At 54.0% G+C, this 19,379-nt stretch overlaps 1 protein-coding gene across 1 annotated transcript in view; it reads left to right on the top strand.

Moving 5' to 3' along the window:
- The first annotated feature begins 7,661 nt into the window (after positions 1-7,661).
- SASH3 (SAM and SH3 domain containing 3) overlaps positions 7,662-19,379 on the top strand; it is a 13,373-nt gene continuing 1,655 nt past the window's right edge. The window contains exons 1-7 of the mRNA XM_006735184.3: positions 7,662-7,919; positions 14,658-14,753; positions 15,449-15,595; positions 16,965-17,106; positions 18,288-18,436; positions 18,587-18,796; positions 18,935-19,085. Of these exons, the coding sequence (XP_006735247.1) occupies positions 7,863-7,919; positions 14,658-14,753; positions 15,449-15,595; positions 16,965-17,106; positions 18,288-18,436; positions 18,587-18,796; positions 18,935-19,085 (952 nt within the window). The 5' untranslated portion in view covers positions 7,662-7,862. The remainder of the gene's footprint in view (positions 7,920-14,657; positions 14,754-15,448; positions 15,596-16,964; positions 17,107-18,287; positions 18,437-18,586; positions 18,797-18,934; positions 19,086-19,379) is intronic.

The following is a 19,379-nucleotide window of genomic DNA, read 5'->3' as shown; positions in this document are numbered from 1 at the left end:
TTGCTGATTCATTTACTCTCTCACCTGGTCACCCCACAAAGACAGCTACTAACAATAAAATTAAAGTTATCACCGTCATCATCATCATCACGATCATCATCATCACTGCCATTCACTGAGTGTTTCATATATTTGAGGCACTGTGCTTTATATGCACTTTAAAAATATTTTTTAGGGGCACCTGGGTGGCTCAGTCGTTAAGCGTCTGCCTTCGGCTCAGGTCATGATCCCAGGGTCCTGGGATCGAGCCCCACATCCGGCTCTCTGCTTGGCAGGAAGCCTGCTTCTCCCTCTCCCACTCCCCCTGCTTGTGTTCCCTCTCTCGCTGTGTCTCTCTCTGTCAAATAAATAAATAAAATCTTTAAAAATATATATATATATTTTATTTTATTGTGATAAGAACGGTAAACATGAGATCTACCCTCTCATACATTGTTAAGTGTACAATACATTATTGCATTTTCCCACTTAATCTCCACAACCTCTGAGAAGGTACTTTTACTGTTCCCGTTTTGCAAGTGAAGAAAATGAGTGAGGCTCATAGAGATTAGCCAACTCGCTCAAGGTCACTCCTCAAGGAAATGATAAAAGCGGGACTCAAACCAGTCCGATGATTCCAGAACCCGCCCTCTCAGAAAAGGGCAGGTGGTACGGCTCTCACTTACCTCAGAAAACTGAGGCTCGGCCAGGATCACACAGCCGGTGAGCTGGGCCTCAGACCCGACTGTTGTTCTCCACACCAGCCTGCTTCCCCAGGGCCTGCCCACCCAGGTCTTTCCCTTTGATCCCTGATGCTTGCTCCTGGGGTTCAGGCAGGCCATAACCTGACCAGGACCTGCTCACAGGCCTCTCAGCCCAGGGCAGCTCATGTGCTCCCCCTTCCTCCTTCGGTGCAAGACCCAGGGCTCTGCCTCATCGCTTCCCTTAACTACCCCTTCCAATCCACCAGCACGGGGTGGGGTTGACAGCATGGCTGCAGGGGGGAGGGGGGGCTGCCACCTCAGCTCCTCCCTCCTTGGGGCCCAGATCATCGGCACACTGAGCAGCCCTCTTGAAGGGTTCCACTCTGCACCAGGCAGGGCAACATTCAAGCATACACAGCAAGGCGAACCCACGCAGGAGCACTTGGAGACGTCAGTAGGAACTGAAGATAAATGAATGCCCCCTTGGAAAAGCCTCTTTTCCCAGGAGTTCGGATTCTGGGGTTCCAGTTCCAGCTGGGCCAGCTTGTGTCTATAGGCAAGTCACTTCACCTCTCTGGTCTTCAGTTACCCCTTCTGTTAACTACCTGTTCCACCTTCCGCATGAGGTGACAGTGAGAGGCTCCTAAGATCCGGATGTGACAGCACTCTGTGAGCCAGGAAGCCACACAGACAGGAGATGATAATGCTATTATCCGCTCAGCACGAGTTCAACTCTTGCCTCACCTTTGGAGGTAGGTAAGGAAAAAACGGGGGATCCAAATTTTATATATACATCATCGAAACTACACAGGCTTTTGACCAAGTATCTAATTTGTGTTTTTCCAGCTGTGCTTCCTAAGAGCCTGAGGCTCCTTAGAAATACCACAAGGACTGCCACGAAAAGCAGAGCTCCAGCCAGAAGCAGCCTGCATGGGCTTCCCATAAAATTGTATTGGAAGTAGTTGCAAGGCCAACTTCCGGGTGATGGGCCTGTGCAGTCTCGCAGGGCCTGGTGCTTAGAAAAGCCCCATACAGGGGCGCCTGGGTGGCTCAGTCGATTAAGCGTCTGCCTTTGGCTCAGGTCATGATCCCGGGGCCCTGGGCTCCCAGCTCAGTGGGGAGTCTGCAGCTCCCTCGGCCTCTGCCCCTCCCCCCCACTCGTGCGCGCTCTCTCTCTTGCTAATAAATAAATAAAATCTTTAAAAAAAGAAGAGCTCCACTGTCACCGTTTTGAAATTTTTAAAAATGTTTGAACAAGGGGCCCTGCCTTTTCACTTTGTACCAGGTCCCACAAATCCCATAGCCAGCCTGCACTAGGAGCTCCATGACCAAAACCAAAACCAAAACCAAACCAAACCAAAACAAAACAAAAACTAAGAAAAAAACGGGTTTCATGCTTTGATGTACAGATGGGGAAACGCCACAGCAGCCCAGAAAAAGGAGGGACTGGTCCAAGGTCACACAGCCCGTTGGGGCCAAAGCGAGGATTGAATCCCCAGCATCCTGATTCAACTGTGCGGGCTCCTCTCTTGCTTTCAGTGTGTTCTGTCACTCCCTACTGCCTCGAAGGAGCAAACTGAAGCCCAAGGGGACCCGTTGCCAGTCACATGGCCACGGTAACAGCGGGGATGATGGGCTTGGGCTACATTTTTTTGATGCTTTAAATCCTTTTTGGAATAGGAAAGAGCCTGGGTGAGATCATACATACATACTTAGGTATATACACAAAGAGTCTAAATGGTTCGTTTTTAAAACGACAACGAAGCCAGTCCTCTCTCATTTGCCAGCCAGCTGGCTTGGGGGCTTCATGAGCTGGGGCCACAGGAGGGCTGGAGCTGGCTGCCTTCAGCCCTCCAAACCACATCAGCAGTGTAGTTTACCAACTCACCGCGCACTTCCTCAAAGCAGTGGTTGGGCGCTCTTGGTGCCAAAAAATATCTGGAAATATGAAAGAATCAGTAGCAACTGTTTCCCCCGCGTGCATCCCTGCCCTCCAAGGCTCTCTTAGCTGGAAGTGGGAGGCGCTCCCCGACCACACCCAGCCTGCCCTTGCCCTCAGGCTGGCCCACCTCCTCACTTCCTTGTTTCTTTGTGAAACAGGAACTGAGCAAGCAGCTCAAGTAGGGTAGGATGGGTGGTTGAGAAAACCCCAGTGGTCCATAGCAAGGCCATGAAGCTGAAAAGTTAATTTCCCTCCCAGCGGGTCCCGAGTAGTTCTAGATTCTCTCGCTTGTCACACCTTCCATGTTCTAGAATAGCTTGGCCCGAGGGACCCTGTCCTGGCGAGGTGGAGACACATAGCATATGGGACAGAGTCACGTAGCAGAGATTCAGATGGGGTCCAGATGAGATGTAGAAGCAGGTGCCAAGGCAAGAGGAGACACTGTGGGTGGAGCCTGGAGTGAACGGATATAGTCCCCCACCAGGTACCAAGCATTTTGCATGAGCTGTGCACTGGACTGACAGCATTCTGTCTAACGTGTCATCTGGGTAACTCTGGTTACTTACACACACACATACGCACACACACACTCTCCCCAAACGAGGCCCACATTATCACTGTCTCCACAAGAGCTCATTGCTCAAGGTCACTTGCCCAAGGTCACGCAGCCTCTAAGTGATATACGGCAATTTGAATCCAGTTCTACCTGACCTGATTTCTGGGAGGGGTCTCCTGCCCTTCCTCTTCCCTAGACACTTGTCCCCTAGACTGCTCAGCGACCTTTGTCCTTGTAACCTTGGGACACAGTCCTAGGCAGAGCAGCCTGGTCCTCCCAGTCTCCATAGAAAGGCCCTGCAGTGAGTAGTGAGGGTTTTTATCTGAGCACTAAAGCCGGGCCTCTTCTTTGCGGTCATTGCCATAGCTGCCTGCAGGTGTTCTTTGTTTTTAAACCAAGACCTTATCACGGGTTCAGAGATTCAGAGATGACTTTCCCTCCCATCAGCCCCTGCTGCCAGGGACTCCCCAGTGCTCCTAGAGCTGAGCGTTCTGCATGTACTGTGTGCCTGAGGAATGGATGCTCCCCGCCCAGGTTCTTGCCCTCCTCTGCCCTTCTCCTACCTGCGCTTTTACTCTTCTCGTCCTCCCTGCCTAAGACTACCACCATGAAATCTGCTAATGGGCTGGGCCTTCCAAAGTGGACTTCACCTCGGAAATGCCCAAGTGTTTCCAAGCGACTGTGTGGTCTCTGCTTGAACGTTTCCAGAGACAGGAAGTTCTACTACTTAACCAGGGCTGAACTAGTACCATCTAAATATCAAAAGGGTCCGGGCACCTGGGTGGCTCAGTTAAACCTCCGACTCTTGCTACTTGCTCAGGTCACGAACTCAGGGTTGTGAGATCAAGCCCTGCGTCGAGCCCTGCGTTGAGCCCTGTGTGGGGCTCCACAATGGGTGTGGAGCCTGCTTAAGATTCTCTCTCCTTCCCTCTGCCCCTCCCCCTCCCACTCACTCTCTGTCTCTTTCTCAAAAAAAAAAAAATATATATATATATGTATATATATAAAATGTCTTCCTAGGAAGGGACCCAAACCTTCCATTTATGTTTCCCGTCATTCCTGGCCACCAGAATACATCCCTTCCTCTCTATGACAGCTCTTCAAAGTCAACTTGCTTCCCCACCCCAACCCTCTAAGCCAAATACTACAGGTGTTGAGTACTCCTCAGGTTGGTGGGGCTCCCCTACAGATCACACACACGCAGCCCTAGCTATTCAGCTTCTGTGCATGGGATCAGACTTCCAGATGCCCTCCCCTTTCTCTTCATTCCCACCGCCTGCCACAGTGTATTATTTTCCACGGGATGTGCGTGTGTGGCTGGGAGAAGTGAGAATAAGAATCATTTGGGAGGTTTATCCAAATATAGATCCCTCGATAGCCAAACTCTTACTCTCTCAAACCAGGATTGTACCCATTCGGAGAGTGAAGGACACTTTCACACATATCTGGGTCCCAACTGCCCCAAATATCCCACCCATGATCTTCTACCAAATTAGAATCTCTTCAGGGGTGCAAGTGGGGGGCTGCTCTGTGTGAATGCAGCCTACGATAACCGTTGTGTCTTTGGCAGCCCTATTGTCTACCCTCTGAGGGTTCAGACGGATCTCACTTATCTGTGGCACCTTGCACCCCAAAACACACAATAGCAATATTGCTGCTAAATCAAAGCTTTGCCGTCCCACATTTATACTGGACACATCTTTGCGATAATAATCTCAATTTAAACTGCTTACCTCAGGGGGTTGTGTTGGGATTAACGTAGTGCTTGGCAAAGAACAACGCTGCGCAAATGTAAGCTTGCCTCCCTGCCGAGACGGAAGCTCCCAGGTGCAAGGGACTTGGACAACTATTTATTTTGCATCTCTTCATAGTGCTTAGCACAAGGCTCTGCCCAGAGCTACGCCTAGGTCCTGTCTACCAGCCCATTATCAAGTTTGAGGTGGCCTCGTTCACTGCACTACTGATCTGAATCACCTCTTTAGCTGAGGGCTCTGTGTACCTGGGAAGTGACCTATAAAATGTTGATGTGTGGCCCGGAAGGGGAACCTGTTTAAAACGTGTTTAAGGCCCATTAGCCAGCTGGGGCCTGACCTCAAGGGACTCAGGCCAGGGCAATGTGCTGGGAGGGATAAGTTGGGGGAAGGCCAGTCCAAATGGGGGAGCCCCTGGACCCCCAGAGCGGGGGTGGGGAGGAGGCACATCTGAAAGGGAGACAGAAGGGCAGCGCTGAACACACTCGCTCCCTTCTGTCCTGGGGGCGTTGGGGACTTTTCTGTACTTTACTAGAGGTTCCTCTCCAGCCCTGCCACCTTTTCCCAGGCCTGGGCGAGGTGGCCGCCCAGCACCCTGGTTAGCTGGCTGCCTTTGAAGGCTCTGCGGTTAGCGTGTGAGCAGCGCCCGCGGCCGGGGCTGAGCAAACAGGAAGCGGGGCACATCCTGCACGCCGGTCCACGGACGTGCCGTCACGGCGCAGGCCCAGAAGGTTCTGTGGGGGGCTCCGGCTCCGACCGCTCCCGCTGCCCGAGCCCCGAGTGCCCAGAGCCCCTGCAGCCCTGTGCCCGCCCCTCGCCTCCCGTGGGGTCACCCTCCCACCCCTGCTCCCGCCACCTCGTCCCCAACCTGGGCAGGCTCCTTCCCAGGCCTCCAAGCCCCGGCAGTGGGAGCCCTGGCGCCGGCCCCTCCCCCCCGCTGCCAACGAGGGGAGCGTGGCCCGTGGGGGAGTGAACTGGGGTGCTGGCACCCCCGGCCTGGCCGGCTGAGGAGGACAGAGCCAAAGAAGTATGGCTTCAGCTTGGGGGAGAAGGACCTTGTCTTCCCTGAGCTCAGCCCAAGGGATGGATGTTCAAAGGGCGTGGGGCAGGCTGGGGGACAGCGGGGAGGAAGTCACAAGAACATCTTGGGAACAGGGGAGGGCCAGCCCAGGATTTCACAAGTGCCACAGAAAGGAAAGCCTTAAAAAGATGCACAACTTTTACCCCAGGATTCCCCTTCTGGAAATCTATCCAAAGGAAAAAAATGTGGATGTGAATATTTGCCTTAAGGATGTACCACGAAGAGTAAAAAAAAAAAAAAAATGAAGCCATCCTAAGTTCATCGGTGGGGGCCTGTTGAAATCATCATGGTACCCGTGTGCCGTGGGCTGCTCGGCAGCCATTACGAATGGCATTAGTTGACAAATAGCTCACAGCGTGAGAAAATCTCAATGATACTGTATTCAGTTTGACAAGCGGATATCAACACAGTTTGTGAAGTATGACTTTTTTTAATTTTTAAAAATTTAAAAATGGTTCTGTTTAGGTGTAATTGGCCTACAAGAAACTGCACATTTTTAAAATGTATGATTTGTTTTAACATACGTATGCACCCATGAAACCATCACGGCAACCAAGATAGTGAACATATCTATCACCCCCGAAAGGGTCCTTGTGCCCTTTCTGACCTCTCAAACCGCAGGTCTGCTTTCTGCGCAGTATGATTTTTGTAAAATAGAGAGGAGGGGTAGTTAAATGTTAAAAAATAGAAAAAGATATTTATCCAAACAGTATAATTATGGAGAAAATTTTAATTTTCTTCTTTTTGTGTATTTGTGTTTGCTAAATTATGTTATGAATATGAATTGCTTCTGTAATAAGAAGATCATTGAAGTTATTAAAATATCTGTTACAGATAACCCACAAAGCGAACATTCTAAACCACACATGCATTTAAGAAATGCCTCTTGCCTGGGACATTTGCTGATGGTATGCAGTTGCTTGCGAGAACATGCCTTTTTCGTGGTGACGGCTGTTGTGATGATAAATATACGGGGGGGAGGCGCGGGGGAGCCAAGGTGTTTTGACTGCAAGCATGACTGCTCTGGTAAGAATGGCTATGGGCATGCTGGTGGCAGTGGGGATGACTGCCCCAGTGACCCCTGCAAGGATGTCGTGATGGCCGTAAGGATGATGACTGTAGGGCTGATGGTTGTAGGGGTCAGATCACTGTCGGTGACTAGCTGGAATGTCCATAAGGGTGACAGCCATGAGGCTGCTGATTGTGAGGGTGCTAGCAGCAATGATGATGACTGTGGGGGTGACGTCCGAGGCTGCTGGCTGTAGGGTGCTTGCGGTCGTGACGACAGGCTGTAGGGGATGATTGTAGGGTCATGGTTGTAGGGGTGGTAGTAGTGATAGTGATGACCTTGGTGATGCAAGACGACCAGGAGCATTGGCCTAACAGGCAGAGATGGCCCCGCTTCTGGCTTCTGGCTTCTGGTCGGCGGGAAAAGAGGCTTGAGTAGGCCATATCATGTCAAGTCGATGGGCCACGTCCAAGGAGATGGAGCAGGGCAGGTAATGATTGACACGAGACGGCAGGGTAGGGACTTTTCTCTGCTTGTTCAACCTAAGAGCCGTCTGTATCAGAATCTCTGGAGACTGAAGTTGGGACTTCCTTCCTCCCTCGGGGCCGGCGGGGGCTGCGATTGCTGTAAGAGCAGGTCACGTGGCTGGGCTTCCTGTATGCTGCTGCCGCTGGGTGTCCATGGCCCGTGCCCCCAAGCTGCCACTCCAGCACGCAGAGTGGCAGCCAGAGGCTCGGTCCATGCCGTGCCCCCTGGACGGTGCTCGTGAGGCTGAGCAAGAGGCCTCGGCATCTCGACACCTAAGATTGCGGGGACGGAGTGTCACCAGGGCAGAGGACCATGTTGCGCCGCAAACCCTCCAACGCCAGCGATAAGGAGCCCACTCAGAAGAGAAAGGTGAGGAGCATCTCTGGGAATTCGCGTCTTCCTTCCCTCTGCTCTCTCAACCCACCCCCTCCGGGACTCTTAGAAGTGGGAAGAGCCAAAGGCCGGACGTTGTGTCTGTAGGCAAGGGCCATTCTCCCAAGGGCATTGGGACAGGGCCCCAAAGTTTACTGGAGTAACAAAAGTACAGAAGAGACTTTCAAAATCTAGAGAGTCAGGGTTCCAGACCCTTAGAAGTCTAGAGTTACAGAATTCAACCCTACAATGATGGGATAGAGATCTAAAATCAGGGGTTAGAATCCTAGACTAGAATTCAAGAATCACAAAATATACTTCTCGAGTTGCATCCCAAGACTGTACTCAATTCTCTCTCCCCTACGCCAGTCCTGCCACTGCTTCTGCCCAAGCACGGCCTCTCAGGAGACATCTCACTCAAAGGGACCTGCTGGGCCACCCAGATAGACGCCATGATGCTCCTGGGGCCTCTGCCCTCTAGCCATAGCCAGACTCTGCCCACTTGGCTCAGCTCTGTTGCAGCTCCCCAGGCCCTCCTGGAGAGGCGGCCAACCTGGAGAGGGGGCCTAGGGGATTTCTAGACTCAGGAAAAGGCTCTCCAAACCTGCAGCGGGATGCAGGGGGCATGCAGGTTCTTCCCAGGCGGGGAGAAATTATTTGTGAAGAATGAGAAATGAAGCTGGCGAGATGGGAAATAGGGGCTGAGGAGGAAAAATTCAGTGGAGGGACTCTAAAGACCAAGAGGAAAAGCAGCTATCGTGGACAGCTGAAATATTCCTCTTCCTGGAGCAGAGACCAGACCAGAAGATTCCTTGAAGACTGCCAGATCTAGATTTCTCTAGTTGGGTTTGAGAATTTCTAGATTTATTCTTTGAATTGATTGTAGGACTCTCCCAGGACACCAGCTAAGTACATTCCACACATCCAGCAGGATCCTAGGACCATCCCCAAGCAGGCCTGAACCGGGTCCAAGAGACCTAGGCCTAGCCCCAGGCCACACTCGGGGGACCTCCAGGCCCTCAGTGTGTCCTGCTGTTTTCCCCGGAAGCTCAGCCCAGGTGCCCTGTGGGGGAGCCCCTTTGTCAGGGGAGCAGCTCCCAGACGGAGGCCAAGCCAGCTGAAAGGCTGAGCCCCTGGGCACTGGGGTGTGCATCCTGCCCCATCTCAGGTCCTGGGGTGGCTGCCACTTCCGGCTGTACTCTCCCCACCCCAGATGCTTCTCTAAGTTGCAGTGGAGGTGGGCAGAGGGGGGTAGAGATTCATGAGTCTTCACACGGGCTTCGTCACCCCCATCTAAGCCCTGCTTGGTTCTAGGCCCAGCAGATTTACCATTGGCTGCCACTCCGGGGTGAGCAGGTCCCACTTCCCCTTGCTCTCTGGCTGATGGGGGTGGGAAGCAGAGACTACTGTAGACATTGCTGGGCCCCAAACCACAGGGGAGCTGAGCTGGGGGAAAGAGCCTGAGAAAGAGCTGACACTTTGACACTGGGACCCTGTGCCATCTCAGGCGGAGGTGCCCAGGGGCACACAGAAGCCGGAAGTCCCTGTCTTCTTCCCTGACTTCCTTTATCTGGATTCTGTATTTGGTGGCTAGGCCTCTGGGATTGTCCTCCCAGGCTTCTCCCAGGAGAAGCAAAGCCCGTGTGGCACTCTGAGGTCCATGTCCCTCCCTCCAGGGAGGATCATCCAGGCAAACCCCGCCCCACCCCTGCCTGAGTCTGGGCCAGCCTCAAGAGCCACTCTCCAAGCCCCAATACTGTGGAAATGGCCTTGGAGAAGCCAAGCTTCCAGAAGGTAGAGATAGCATCTTCCCCACGCCCAGAGACAGCAGCCTAGCTCCAGCACCGTGACCTTGGGCAAGTCCCTTCTTCTCAGTGGCTGAGGTGACACAGTGGAGGGAAAGCACAAAGGCAAGTGAGGCCTCTCTCACCTGCCCCTGCTCCTCCTCCCAGGTCTGCCAGAATGAATGTGCTGAGCGGGAGGCAAGACAGGGGAGTTGAAATCCTATGGATTCTAGCAGTAGGACCTTGGACAGTTCATTGACCTTCTTTGGGCCTCGGTTCCTTCACCTTGGAAAAAGAGGCTAGCTCTTGATCTGCCCATCTCAGGAGGTTTGTGCAGATGGCCTGGGACAATAAACATGAGAGTGCTCCCTCACGAGCAGGCATGTGCACACGAGTAGCGTGCATGCTGTAGGCGTGGGCGGGCGCGGGGCGCGCACTGCAGAGAAGACCAAGCCTGGGTCCCAGCCCTGAGGTGGAGGAAATGAGACTTAAAAGCACTAAGAGCCTGCACTAAGGGAGGACTCGTCAGGCGCCAGGTGCCGTGCACTCTACCTGTATTGGAGCTCGTTGGCTCCTCATGAGAACCTTGTGAAGCAGGGGCAGATATTGCCTCTATCTCTATTTTATGCCCAAGTCTCAGAGAGGTGAAGTGACTCACCCAAGTTCACACAGCTAGTAAGCTGCAGAGCAGGGATCCAAGCCAAGACTTATCAGTCTCCAGAGTCTTAACCCTTTCTTCCTCTACTCTCTTGTCCCCCTACTGATCCCAGAAGCACTAGAAGAATCTGATGAACATAAGAGACTCAACCCATGAGTAGGAAAGCACACCTCTACGTGACACCCCCACCAGCATACACGTTGCATTTCCAGTGGCTCCTCGTTGCCCGCAGGCTAATGCCCAAGGTCCTCGGCATGGCTGGCCAGGGCCTTCCATGGCCTTTTCTGCTCCACCTCGCACCACACCGACTATGCTTAGATTGTTTCTAACTCTCATTCTTGTTTAAACCCTTCCCAGTTCCTCCCAGAGAAATCCTGGCTCCCTTGCATAGCCCAGCTTAAATGTGTCTCCTCCTCCTTGAAGCCCTCCTGAGCCCTTCCTCCTCCATGCTCCCGCTCACTCTCCAGGAGGCTCCCTCCAAACACCACCCACAGTTTCCATTACACTCAGTGCATTTCTATACTGGAGACAACTTAGTGAGCTCTGAGCACAGCAACACACACAGGCTTCCAGAGTCACAGAACGGGGTTCAAACCCCTGCTCTTGCTGCTGCCCGCTGTGTAACTCTGCCTCAGACACTTCATTTCTGAGTCTCAGGCTCCTCAGCTGGGCAGGAAGGGTGTTAAGATGGGGCTGTAGTGAGGCTGGAGTGAGCTGGCACACACGAAGGGGTGGACAGGGTGCAGGGCACGTGGGAGGTGTTTAACCCCTTTCTTCCCGGATCCCCACACATGCACAGGCCAGTGCCTGGAGCCCAGAGGGTGCCAGGTATGTGACTGGTCTGCTGAAGGAGCTGGGGGGCTAGTTGCAGAGACATCCGGTGAAAGCCAAGCTTGCTTAGGAAGCAGGGGAAGAAGATGCCAACGGCGGGCAGTGTGAGGCTCTGAGGGGGTGATCAGGGGAGGCTTCCTACAGGAGGCAGCACCTTTGAAACTGGATTTGGAAAGCCTTTCTCTGGATGTATAATATCTGTCCAAAGAAGCGGATAAATTACAAGTGTTCCACTCAATGAGTTTCCATAAGGCGAACATTCCCTCATAGGCAACACCCAGATCAAGAAACAAAGCACTTTGGAGGACCTGGCTGCTTCAGTTGGTATAGCACGCAACTCTTGATCTCAGGGTGATGAGTTCAAGCCCCATGTTGGGCATAGCGCTTACTTAAAAAAAAAAAAAAAAAGCACTCCCAACACTCCAGAAGCTTCTCTCATGCCCCTGCTGGTCACTACATGCTCCCTTTCCCTAAGGGTAACCACTATCTTGACTTCCAATGGCATAACTTAGTTTTGCCGGGTTTTGAACTTTCTATACAAGGAACCATATAATGTACTCTGGTGGCTGGCCCCTTCTGCTCAACAGTGTATCTGCAAGATTCATCCATATTGTTAGGGAAAGCTGTACAAGCTCATCGCTATGTACTATTCCCTTCAATGACTGCTACAATTCCCATATCCATTCTACAGTTGGTGGGCACGTGGGCTGTTTCCAGTTCCATTGGATTTTGAAGGAAGGGAGAAACTATGGTTGACAGAGAAAGGTGGCGTGTTCCAGGTGGGGCATGCCCTGGGTAAGAGTCTGGAGGGGGTCAGAGGAAAGGCTAAGCACACATGGACATTCGTTGAGGGGTTGCTGTGTTAGCAGTTGGGCCTTCTATCCTCACAGCAACCAACGAGGTAGCTGCCTTTGTCTTCGTTTTACCCACGAGGAAATGGAAGCCCAGAGAAGTTGTGGAACTCTCCCCACTTTACACAGCTGGTCGATGGCAGAACCAAGATGTGACCACCTGTCAGCTCATAGACACTGAAGGTCAGGAGGTTAAATAACTCCCCGAAGGTCACATATCCCAAAGTTGAACTCACCAACGTCTGATGCCAGAAAAGTAGCTCTTTCCAAGAGGCCCACATACTCCCCTTGGACATGGAAAAGGGGCCAACAGTGTAGGGTACTACCTGCTGCCTTGTGCAGGACCCCCAGGAAGGCCTGGCTCCAAAGGGAAACCAGGTGGAAAATCCAAGGGGACCCAAGGATTTTAACTCATACCTGGGAGGGGGATCATTTCAGGGTCACCAAAGACCTTCAGGATATTTGGGGTTGGCCCCGAGGTTGGAGGTAGGCCGGGCAAAAGGCCACCCTGGCTGGCCCCAACCCTTGTCACCCGAAGCACATGTCTAGTCCTTTCCATAACCCTGGGCCGAGGAGTGGCCAGCAGGGCCCAAGTCCCAGCGCCACCCCACGGCATTTTGGATTGTTTCCTCCCACTTTGAGCGAAAGCTGGGACAGAGGGGCCCTGACATAAGGTCCCTGGGGCCAAAGGCCCCCCTCCCAGCCCCCAGCCTGCAGATTAATGACAGGAAAAGGAAAGAACTGGGGCCCGGTGGTGAGTTTACTCTCCCCAGCAAAGCCCACTTCCAGTGCCGGGTCTTCCCTCTTGCATGCTTTCCAGGCTCGGAGTCCCTGGGGCTTCTGGGGCGACTCCCAGCCTCCCGGTCTGCAGACCAAGCTGAGGGGCGGTGAAGGGAAGGCCGTAATAGGTCCCATCGGTCTATAAATAGCAGCCCAACCTGCCCTCCTTGGGCCCAGGCCAGCCTGGTGCCCACCCTCTCTCTTTTCCAGGCAATAAGAGGAGGAAGTTACCCAGGCAGCTGCATCCTAGCCATTCAAGAGGAGGAAATAAACAAAAGGTGGAGGAAAGAAGGGGAGAGAAAGGGGGAAAAAGAGGAAAGAATAGTGGGTGGGGAAAACCAAGGAAGGAGGATGGAGGAGACGCATGAGAATCCGAGCGGTCGCCCCACGGTCATGCTCTCCCCTGCCTATGCCCACTCATGGCCTCCCCTTCTCCAACTCCCCAGTGTAGCACAGAAGAGGCTTTCTGACGGAGGCCGTAGGTGCCCCATCCGGGAGGCCCCTGTGGCAGCAGCATCTGATGGCCTGACCGCTGACCTAGTTTTGGGCCCACTAGCTTGCCGCAACCTCTAGGAAAGTGTAACCCCTGACCCTGAGTGCTGTCTTGCCTTGGTCAAGACCCACCAGGAGAACCAAAGTCCCCAGGAGTCCCCACCGGAGTCCCCAGGAGTTGGGGCCAATTGTGTGCGTGTTGGGGGGCAGGTGATATTGCCCCGGCCCTGGGGGGTTGTCACTGGACCCCCCTTTCATAGGAAAGAGGATGTGAAACTTTCAGCTTTGTGTGGCTTTGGGGCTTCGGTTCCTCAAGCCCTTATCTCTGGTGTCTGCAGTCTATCCCGCTCTATCTGTCTGGCCATCTGTGAACCCTGGTTCCTGTGTGTATCTCTCTCTGGTCTTGACTGCTGATCTTGATGCAGGCTCAGCCTTACCTCTTGCGTGTAAAGCCTGACTCCTTACCTGCCGGGCCCTGGCTTCTGGCTGCTATCTTGCCATGCGCATGCATATGCAGTTAAGAAAGCTCATTTCTTGAAAACAGTCTCATCAGCGCAAACAATCGGCGGGGTTTAAAAGTCCAAGCTCTGGCACATGTCATCAGCAGTAGCCAGCTCATCACGTTAGTGGCTAAGGTTAAAAGCCGAGATGGAGGAATTTAAAACAGCAACTTTCTTTTATGAAATGAGCCCCAGTCATTCATGTCCCAAATCTGTTGGCACCTTCTCTTAATAAGCCTCTCCCGAGGGTTTCCAGAAAGCAGAATGTCAGGTCTTACTGACTCCTGGGGGGATTGCCTTGCTCTTCTGGGGACACAGATTCATCAGGCTGGCGACCTCAGTGTGTTCAGCTCTATCACCGCGACAGGGACACCATGCTTGCCTCAGGTCCAGAGCAAAGAGGCGGCGGCAGGGTTGGAGAAGATTTGCTCTATTAGGTAAAGGTGATGCTATCGTCCTGCTGAGGTACGTCTCTAGTAGGAGATATGCTTTTGCTCAGACTCGTTTACTCTTTGCCTCCAGAATTCTGGGGACCAAACTGCAGGTGCTGGTGGTCATGTGGGCTTCGTGTGAGGCCTGGCTGAGGTTGGAGGCTCCTGAGGTCCGGAGCTTGCTCTGGGGCCCTCATTAGGGGCTACCCTCTGCTGAAGGAGAGCAGGAAGCCAGGTGGCTCCAAGGACACCTTGACGCTTCCGCTCAGTAGCCCTGGCTCCTCAGGGCACCTGCGCGCTGCCTAGCCCTGGGGGGTGTGCCTGTGCCCGGAGCCGGGGACAACTCCTGGCTCCTCACTCCGCCAGCCATTTTCCAGCCACTGAGGGCCACACCTCTGCTTCTTCCAGATCTCACTTCAGCGCTCCAGCAGCTTCAAGGATTTTGCCAAATCCAAACCCAGCTCCCCCGTGGTGAGCGAGAAGGAATTTAATCTGGATGATAATGTGAGTTGCAGAGCCTCCCAGGGGGGTCTGGCTGCAGGCCCTGGGTGGGGGGAAGAGGAGATCTGGGGATTGTTGAGGAAAGCCTGCTTACACACAGAAGGCCAACCCTCCCACCCGTCAAAATTCTGGGCCCCCTAGAAATCACCCACATTGTTTTCAATTACAAATTACAGTTGACCCTTGAACAACACGGGTTTGAACAGCATGGGTCCACTTACACGCAGATTTATTTTTTTTCAATAAATACAGTAAATGTATTTTCTGTATGACTGTAAATGTAAATGACTGTAAATGTATTTTCTCCTCCTTATAATTTTCTTAGTAATGTTTTCTTTTCTCTAGCTTACTTTATAGTAAGAATATAGTACATATACACACAAAATATGTATTAACCCCCTGTTATCAGTAAGCCTTCTGGTCAACAGTTGGCTATGAATAGTTAAGTTTTGGGGGAGTCAAATGTTACACGTGGATTTTCATCTGCACGGGGCGGGGGTAGTTGGCGCCACTAACCCGCACGTTGTTCAAGGGTCAACTGTAATTGTCAAATTAATTACAGATTAATGGGGCTGAGTACGGGACTGGGGCTAGGAGGGAAGGGGATGGGAGCCTCTCATTCCCACTCCCATCCTCTGCCAGGACCTGAAGGCCTCCTTCTGCCCCTAAATCCCGGACCTCCTCCTTTGTTGTCACAGATTCCAGAAGATGAGTCAGGTGTCCCTACCGCAGAAGATGCTGGGAAGAGTGGCAAAAAGCTGGGGAAAAAGTGGAGGGCCGTGATTTCCAGAACCATGAACAGGAAGATGGGCAAGATGATGGTGAAGGCGCTGTCAGAAGAGATGGTGAGGCCTGCAGGAGGGGTGGGGGGCAGGGAGGGCAGGCAGTGCTCTGGCCACCTGTGAGCATAGCCACCTTGAAGGCCATAGCTCGGGTACTGGGCCTGAGGGCCTGATTCACTATGAGAAGGAAGGTCATAAGGGAAGAGAGCTCACTCAGCCATGAGCCTGGCAGCAAGGCATGGTCCTGAGAGAGCAGGAGTGGGGTCTGAGGAGGGATGAAAGTCTGGGTAACAGAAGCTTCGGAGGAAGCCTGGCCTGAGGAGGGGGAGGGCGGCGCTTGAAAGGGAGATGCAATTGCCTGAAGCAAGTTCGTCCACCTCAAAGTTTTGCTTGGAACTAGCCTCTGGGATTGGGAAGACTGGATTGGAAGAGGGGCCCCTAGGAGAGAAAATAGAGAAGGCTGGCTTGGGCCCAGGGAGAGAGGGTGGGACAGACAGCTGTGGGGCAGGCACGTGCCAGTAGCTGACGTCACACAGTGAGTTGGCTGTGGCCATGGCTCTGACCGAAGGTTCGCGGCGGGGGGGGCGGGGTGGGGGGTGGTGGTGCCCGAGTCAGCTCTTACTGGCTCCTAGCAGCTCAGGACAGCAATTGGTCAAATTTTGAGGAATTTGGTGAGCCAGGGGTGAAACCCAACCATTACCAAAAATTACATTCTATAAACTTAGAATTAAGTAAGTTCTATTGAAAATAAAGACTACGGGCAACCTTCAAAACTCATAATTTCCTGAATCTTATACTACCTTTCACTGATCTCTGGGCTCTTGAGGTTATTTGCCTCTGTAGTCTCCGTGCGGCGGAATTGGCCCCCAGGGGTGTGCGGCTCGGTGAGCGACTCCACGGAGGGGAGTCTGTACGACGCAGGAATCGGGCCTTTGGTTCCTAGAGAGCCGGGCCGCTTGTGAAAGGGCGGCCCCCGCCCTGAAGTGTGTGGTGAGGCAGAGGAGCTCTGGAGTCAGGCCAGCTCAGCTCGGTTGTGGGTTCCTGTGCGGCCTTGGGGATGTTCCTCCGTGACTGCTCCTCTGTGAACTGGGGACCATCAGAGCGCTTACCCTGAAGTGTCACTGTGAGAGTGCAAGGACCTGACAGGCCCGCCTGGCACGCAGGAGCACGGCCAAAGGTAGCTCGGCCCTGGCGGCCCCTCTGAGCCCCAGCTCGGGCGCCGCAGCCCTCTCCGCGCGGACCCCGCACATTCCTGCTGCAGGAGGTCGCCGCCTGAGGACGGTCATTCCCACATCAGCGAAGCGGGAGCTTGCGCAGCCTCGGAGCCCCCGCCCCCACCCCCACCCCCCGGAGAGCCCAGGCCCATTTCCTCTGCGCCCCTGGGCGTCCCAGCCAGGGCTGCTCAGGGTCCCCTGCCTTCCGTCCCCTGCAGGGAGACACTCTGGAGGAGGGCTCCGCCTCCCCGACATCTCCAGACTGCAGCCTGGACAGCCCCGGCCCCGAGAAGATGGCACTGGCCTTTTCTGAGCAGGAGGAGCGTGAGCTCCCGGCACTTAGCCGCCAGGCCTCCACGGGTGAGTAGGCGACCGAAGGGGACATCTGCTGAGTCTGGAGAAAAGGACTGGGTTAGGGCCTCGAAGCTGGCTGTGTGGGAGGAAGGTAAGAGGAATGAACCTTAGCAGTTTGCCTTCCGGGAACTTTCCCGGCCGTCTTCACATTACATTTTCACAATAACTTCACGGTGCTGGCACTATCATCCCCACTTTATTGATGTGAAAACTGAGACTCAGGGAGGTTTTTCACTTTGCCCAAGATGACCCAGTCTTGAACTGAGGTCTACCCTGGAGGGGCTGTCACTTGCTGTCGCCAGGCCCTGGAGGGGCCCAAGGGAGACGATGAGCCCCACTGCGCTCTTGGACTAGCCCAACGCCACCCTTCCAAGGGGAGCTGGAGGCTCCAGCCACCTGGGCCTCTGACATCCCAGACTGGGGGTGGGGCTAGAGGGTCTCCCGCGGGGAAGTCTCAGCCTCTTAGACTGCAGCCCTTGGTTTGCTGGGCTCAGGGCGCCATTTGGCATCTTCTAGGTGACTATGAGGTTGGACAGGAGGTTCCAGCAGCCCCTCCTGGAGGAGGGGCTGCAGGCTCTGAGCTGCAGACCCACGGAGGCACTGGCCTTCTCACCCCTCAGGCTAGTTCTAAGTTCCGTGCTCTTTCTCTGGCTCCACAGACACCTCCCTGCCCCCACTGAAAGCCACTTATAATGCCCTTCATCCCGCCCTTCCCAGAGAGAAAGAGCCCTTCTGAGTTTTCATGTGATGTTGTAACTAGATGCTGAGTCTTATTACATACAGAAAGTAAAATACTAGTTTAGGGTGTGGTTTCCTGTGTGGAAGGTGGCTTCCAGGAGCACTGGACTGGGAGTCAGGAGACCTGGAGTCAAATGGACCCAGGGCTACCAATTATAAGGTGAGAGGTCTTGGGTGCCCAGTTGGCCTGTCTGGCTTCAGTTTTCCCTATCTGTTCATTGGGCCCAGTTGGTCTGTAGAGGTCCTCCCAATTTGCTCATTCTTTGGTCTGTGAGCCCTTTCTCCTTCTGTGGTCAACTGTTTTCATGTCTGAGGCCCCAAAGGTGAAGCTGGGCTCCTGCAGGGTGGCCTTGGGATTTCGAGCCACAGCCCCTGGCAGCTACCTGCTGGGTACTCCCCCAGCTGTCTTGCAACAAAGGTGACCCTCCTCCCTACCCCATCTCCTGCAGGCAGTGAGCTCTGCAGCCCCAGCCCAGGTTCTAGCAGCTTCGGAGAGGAACCACCTGCCCCCCAGTACACAGGGCCCTTCTGTGGCAGGGCACGAGTCCACACCGACTTTACTCCCAGCCCCTACGACCGTGACTCGCTGAAACTGCAGGTAAGATTGGCATCTAGGCCTCTCCTGAGCCTGGCAGGCTGGGCCCATAAAGAAGGCTGTACTGAGCCAGGATAAGACGGTGTCCATGGAAGCCAAGGGAATACCTTTCTCCTCTCCCCTGCTCCACTCTGCTCTCCTGTCCTCCCACAGAAAGGAGATGTGATCCAGATCATTGAAAAGCCACCTGTGGGCACGTGGCTGGGCCTGCTCAATGGCAGGCTGGGATCTTTCAAGTTCATCTACGTGGATGTGCTGCCTGAGGAGGCTGCAGGGCCCGCCCGCCCCAGTCGCCGACAAAGCAAGGGCAAGAGGCCCAAGCCCAAGACTCTGCATGAGCTGCTGGAGCGCATAGGCCTGGAGGTTGGAGCTGGGACCTCCAGGGAGGCACACTTGCCCCAGGGATGGAGGCTAGGGCATGGTCAGCTATGTGGGAAGGGAGGGATCCCAAGCGAGGGTGGCTTGTAAGTGGCCCCACTGGGGGTCTGCCTTTGCCCGCAGGAACACACATCCACCCTGCTGCTCAATGGCTACCAGACACTGGAGGACTTCAAAGAGCTGCGGGAAACACACCTCAATGAGCTGAACATCATGGACCCACAGCACCGGGCCAAGCTGCTCACGGCCGCCGAGCTGCTGCTGGACTACGACAGTGAGTGGGTTTAGGAGCCGGGTTTGGGGGGGTGCCTCCAGGCATTCCGGGGAGGGAAGGCCTGCCCCAGCCCGGCCCAATGACCACACTCAGCCCCAGCACCCCTCTGCAGTGGGAAGGCACTTTCCACACTTGAATTCCAGTCTCAGGCAAAGTTTGCGGACAGAGGGGCCTTAGGGATGATGGGGTCCAACTCCCTTTGGGATGAAAGGGGAGCCTTAAGGCCGGAGAAGGTAAAGCATATACTCGAGGCCTCCAAGCTGGGTCATAGCAAAGCCAGCAATCAAACGCAGG

The sequence above is a fragment of the Leptonychotes weddellii genome, chromosome X (genome assembly GCF_054177405.1).
Source record: "Leptonychotes weddellii isolate Sample4059 chromosome X, ASM5417740v2, whole genome shotgun sequence".
Taxonomy (NCBI): Eukaryota; Metazoa; Chordata; class Mammalia; order Carnivora; family Phocidae; genus Leptonychotes; species Leptonychotes weddellii.
Note: the sequence above shows the minus strand (reverse complement) of the source record. Positions and strands in the feature narration are given on the sequence as shown.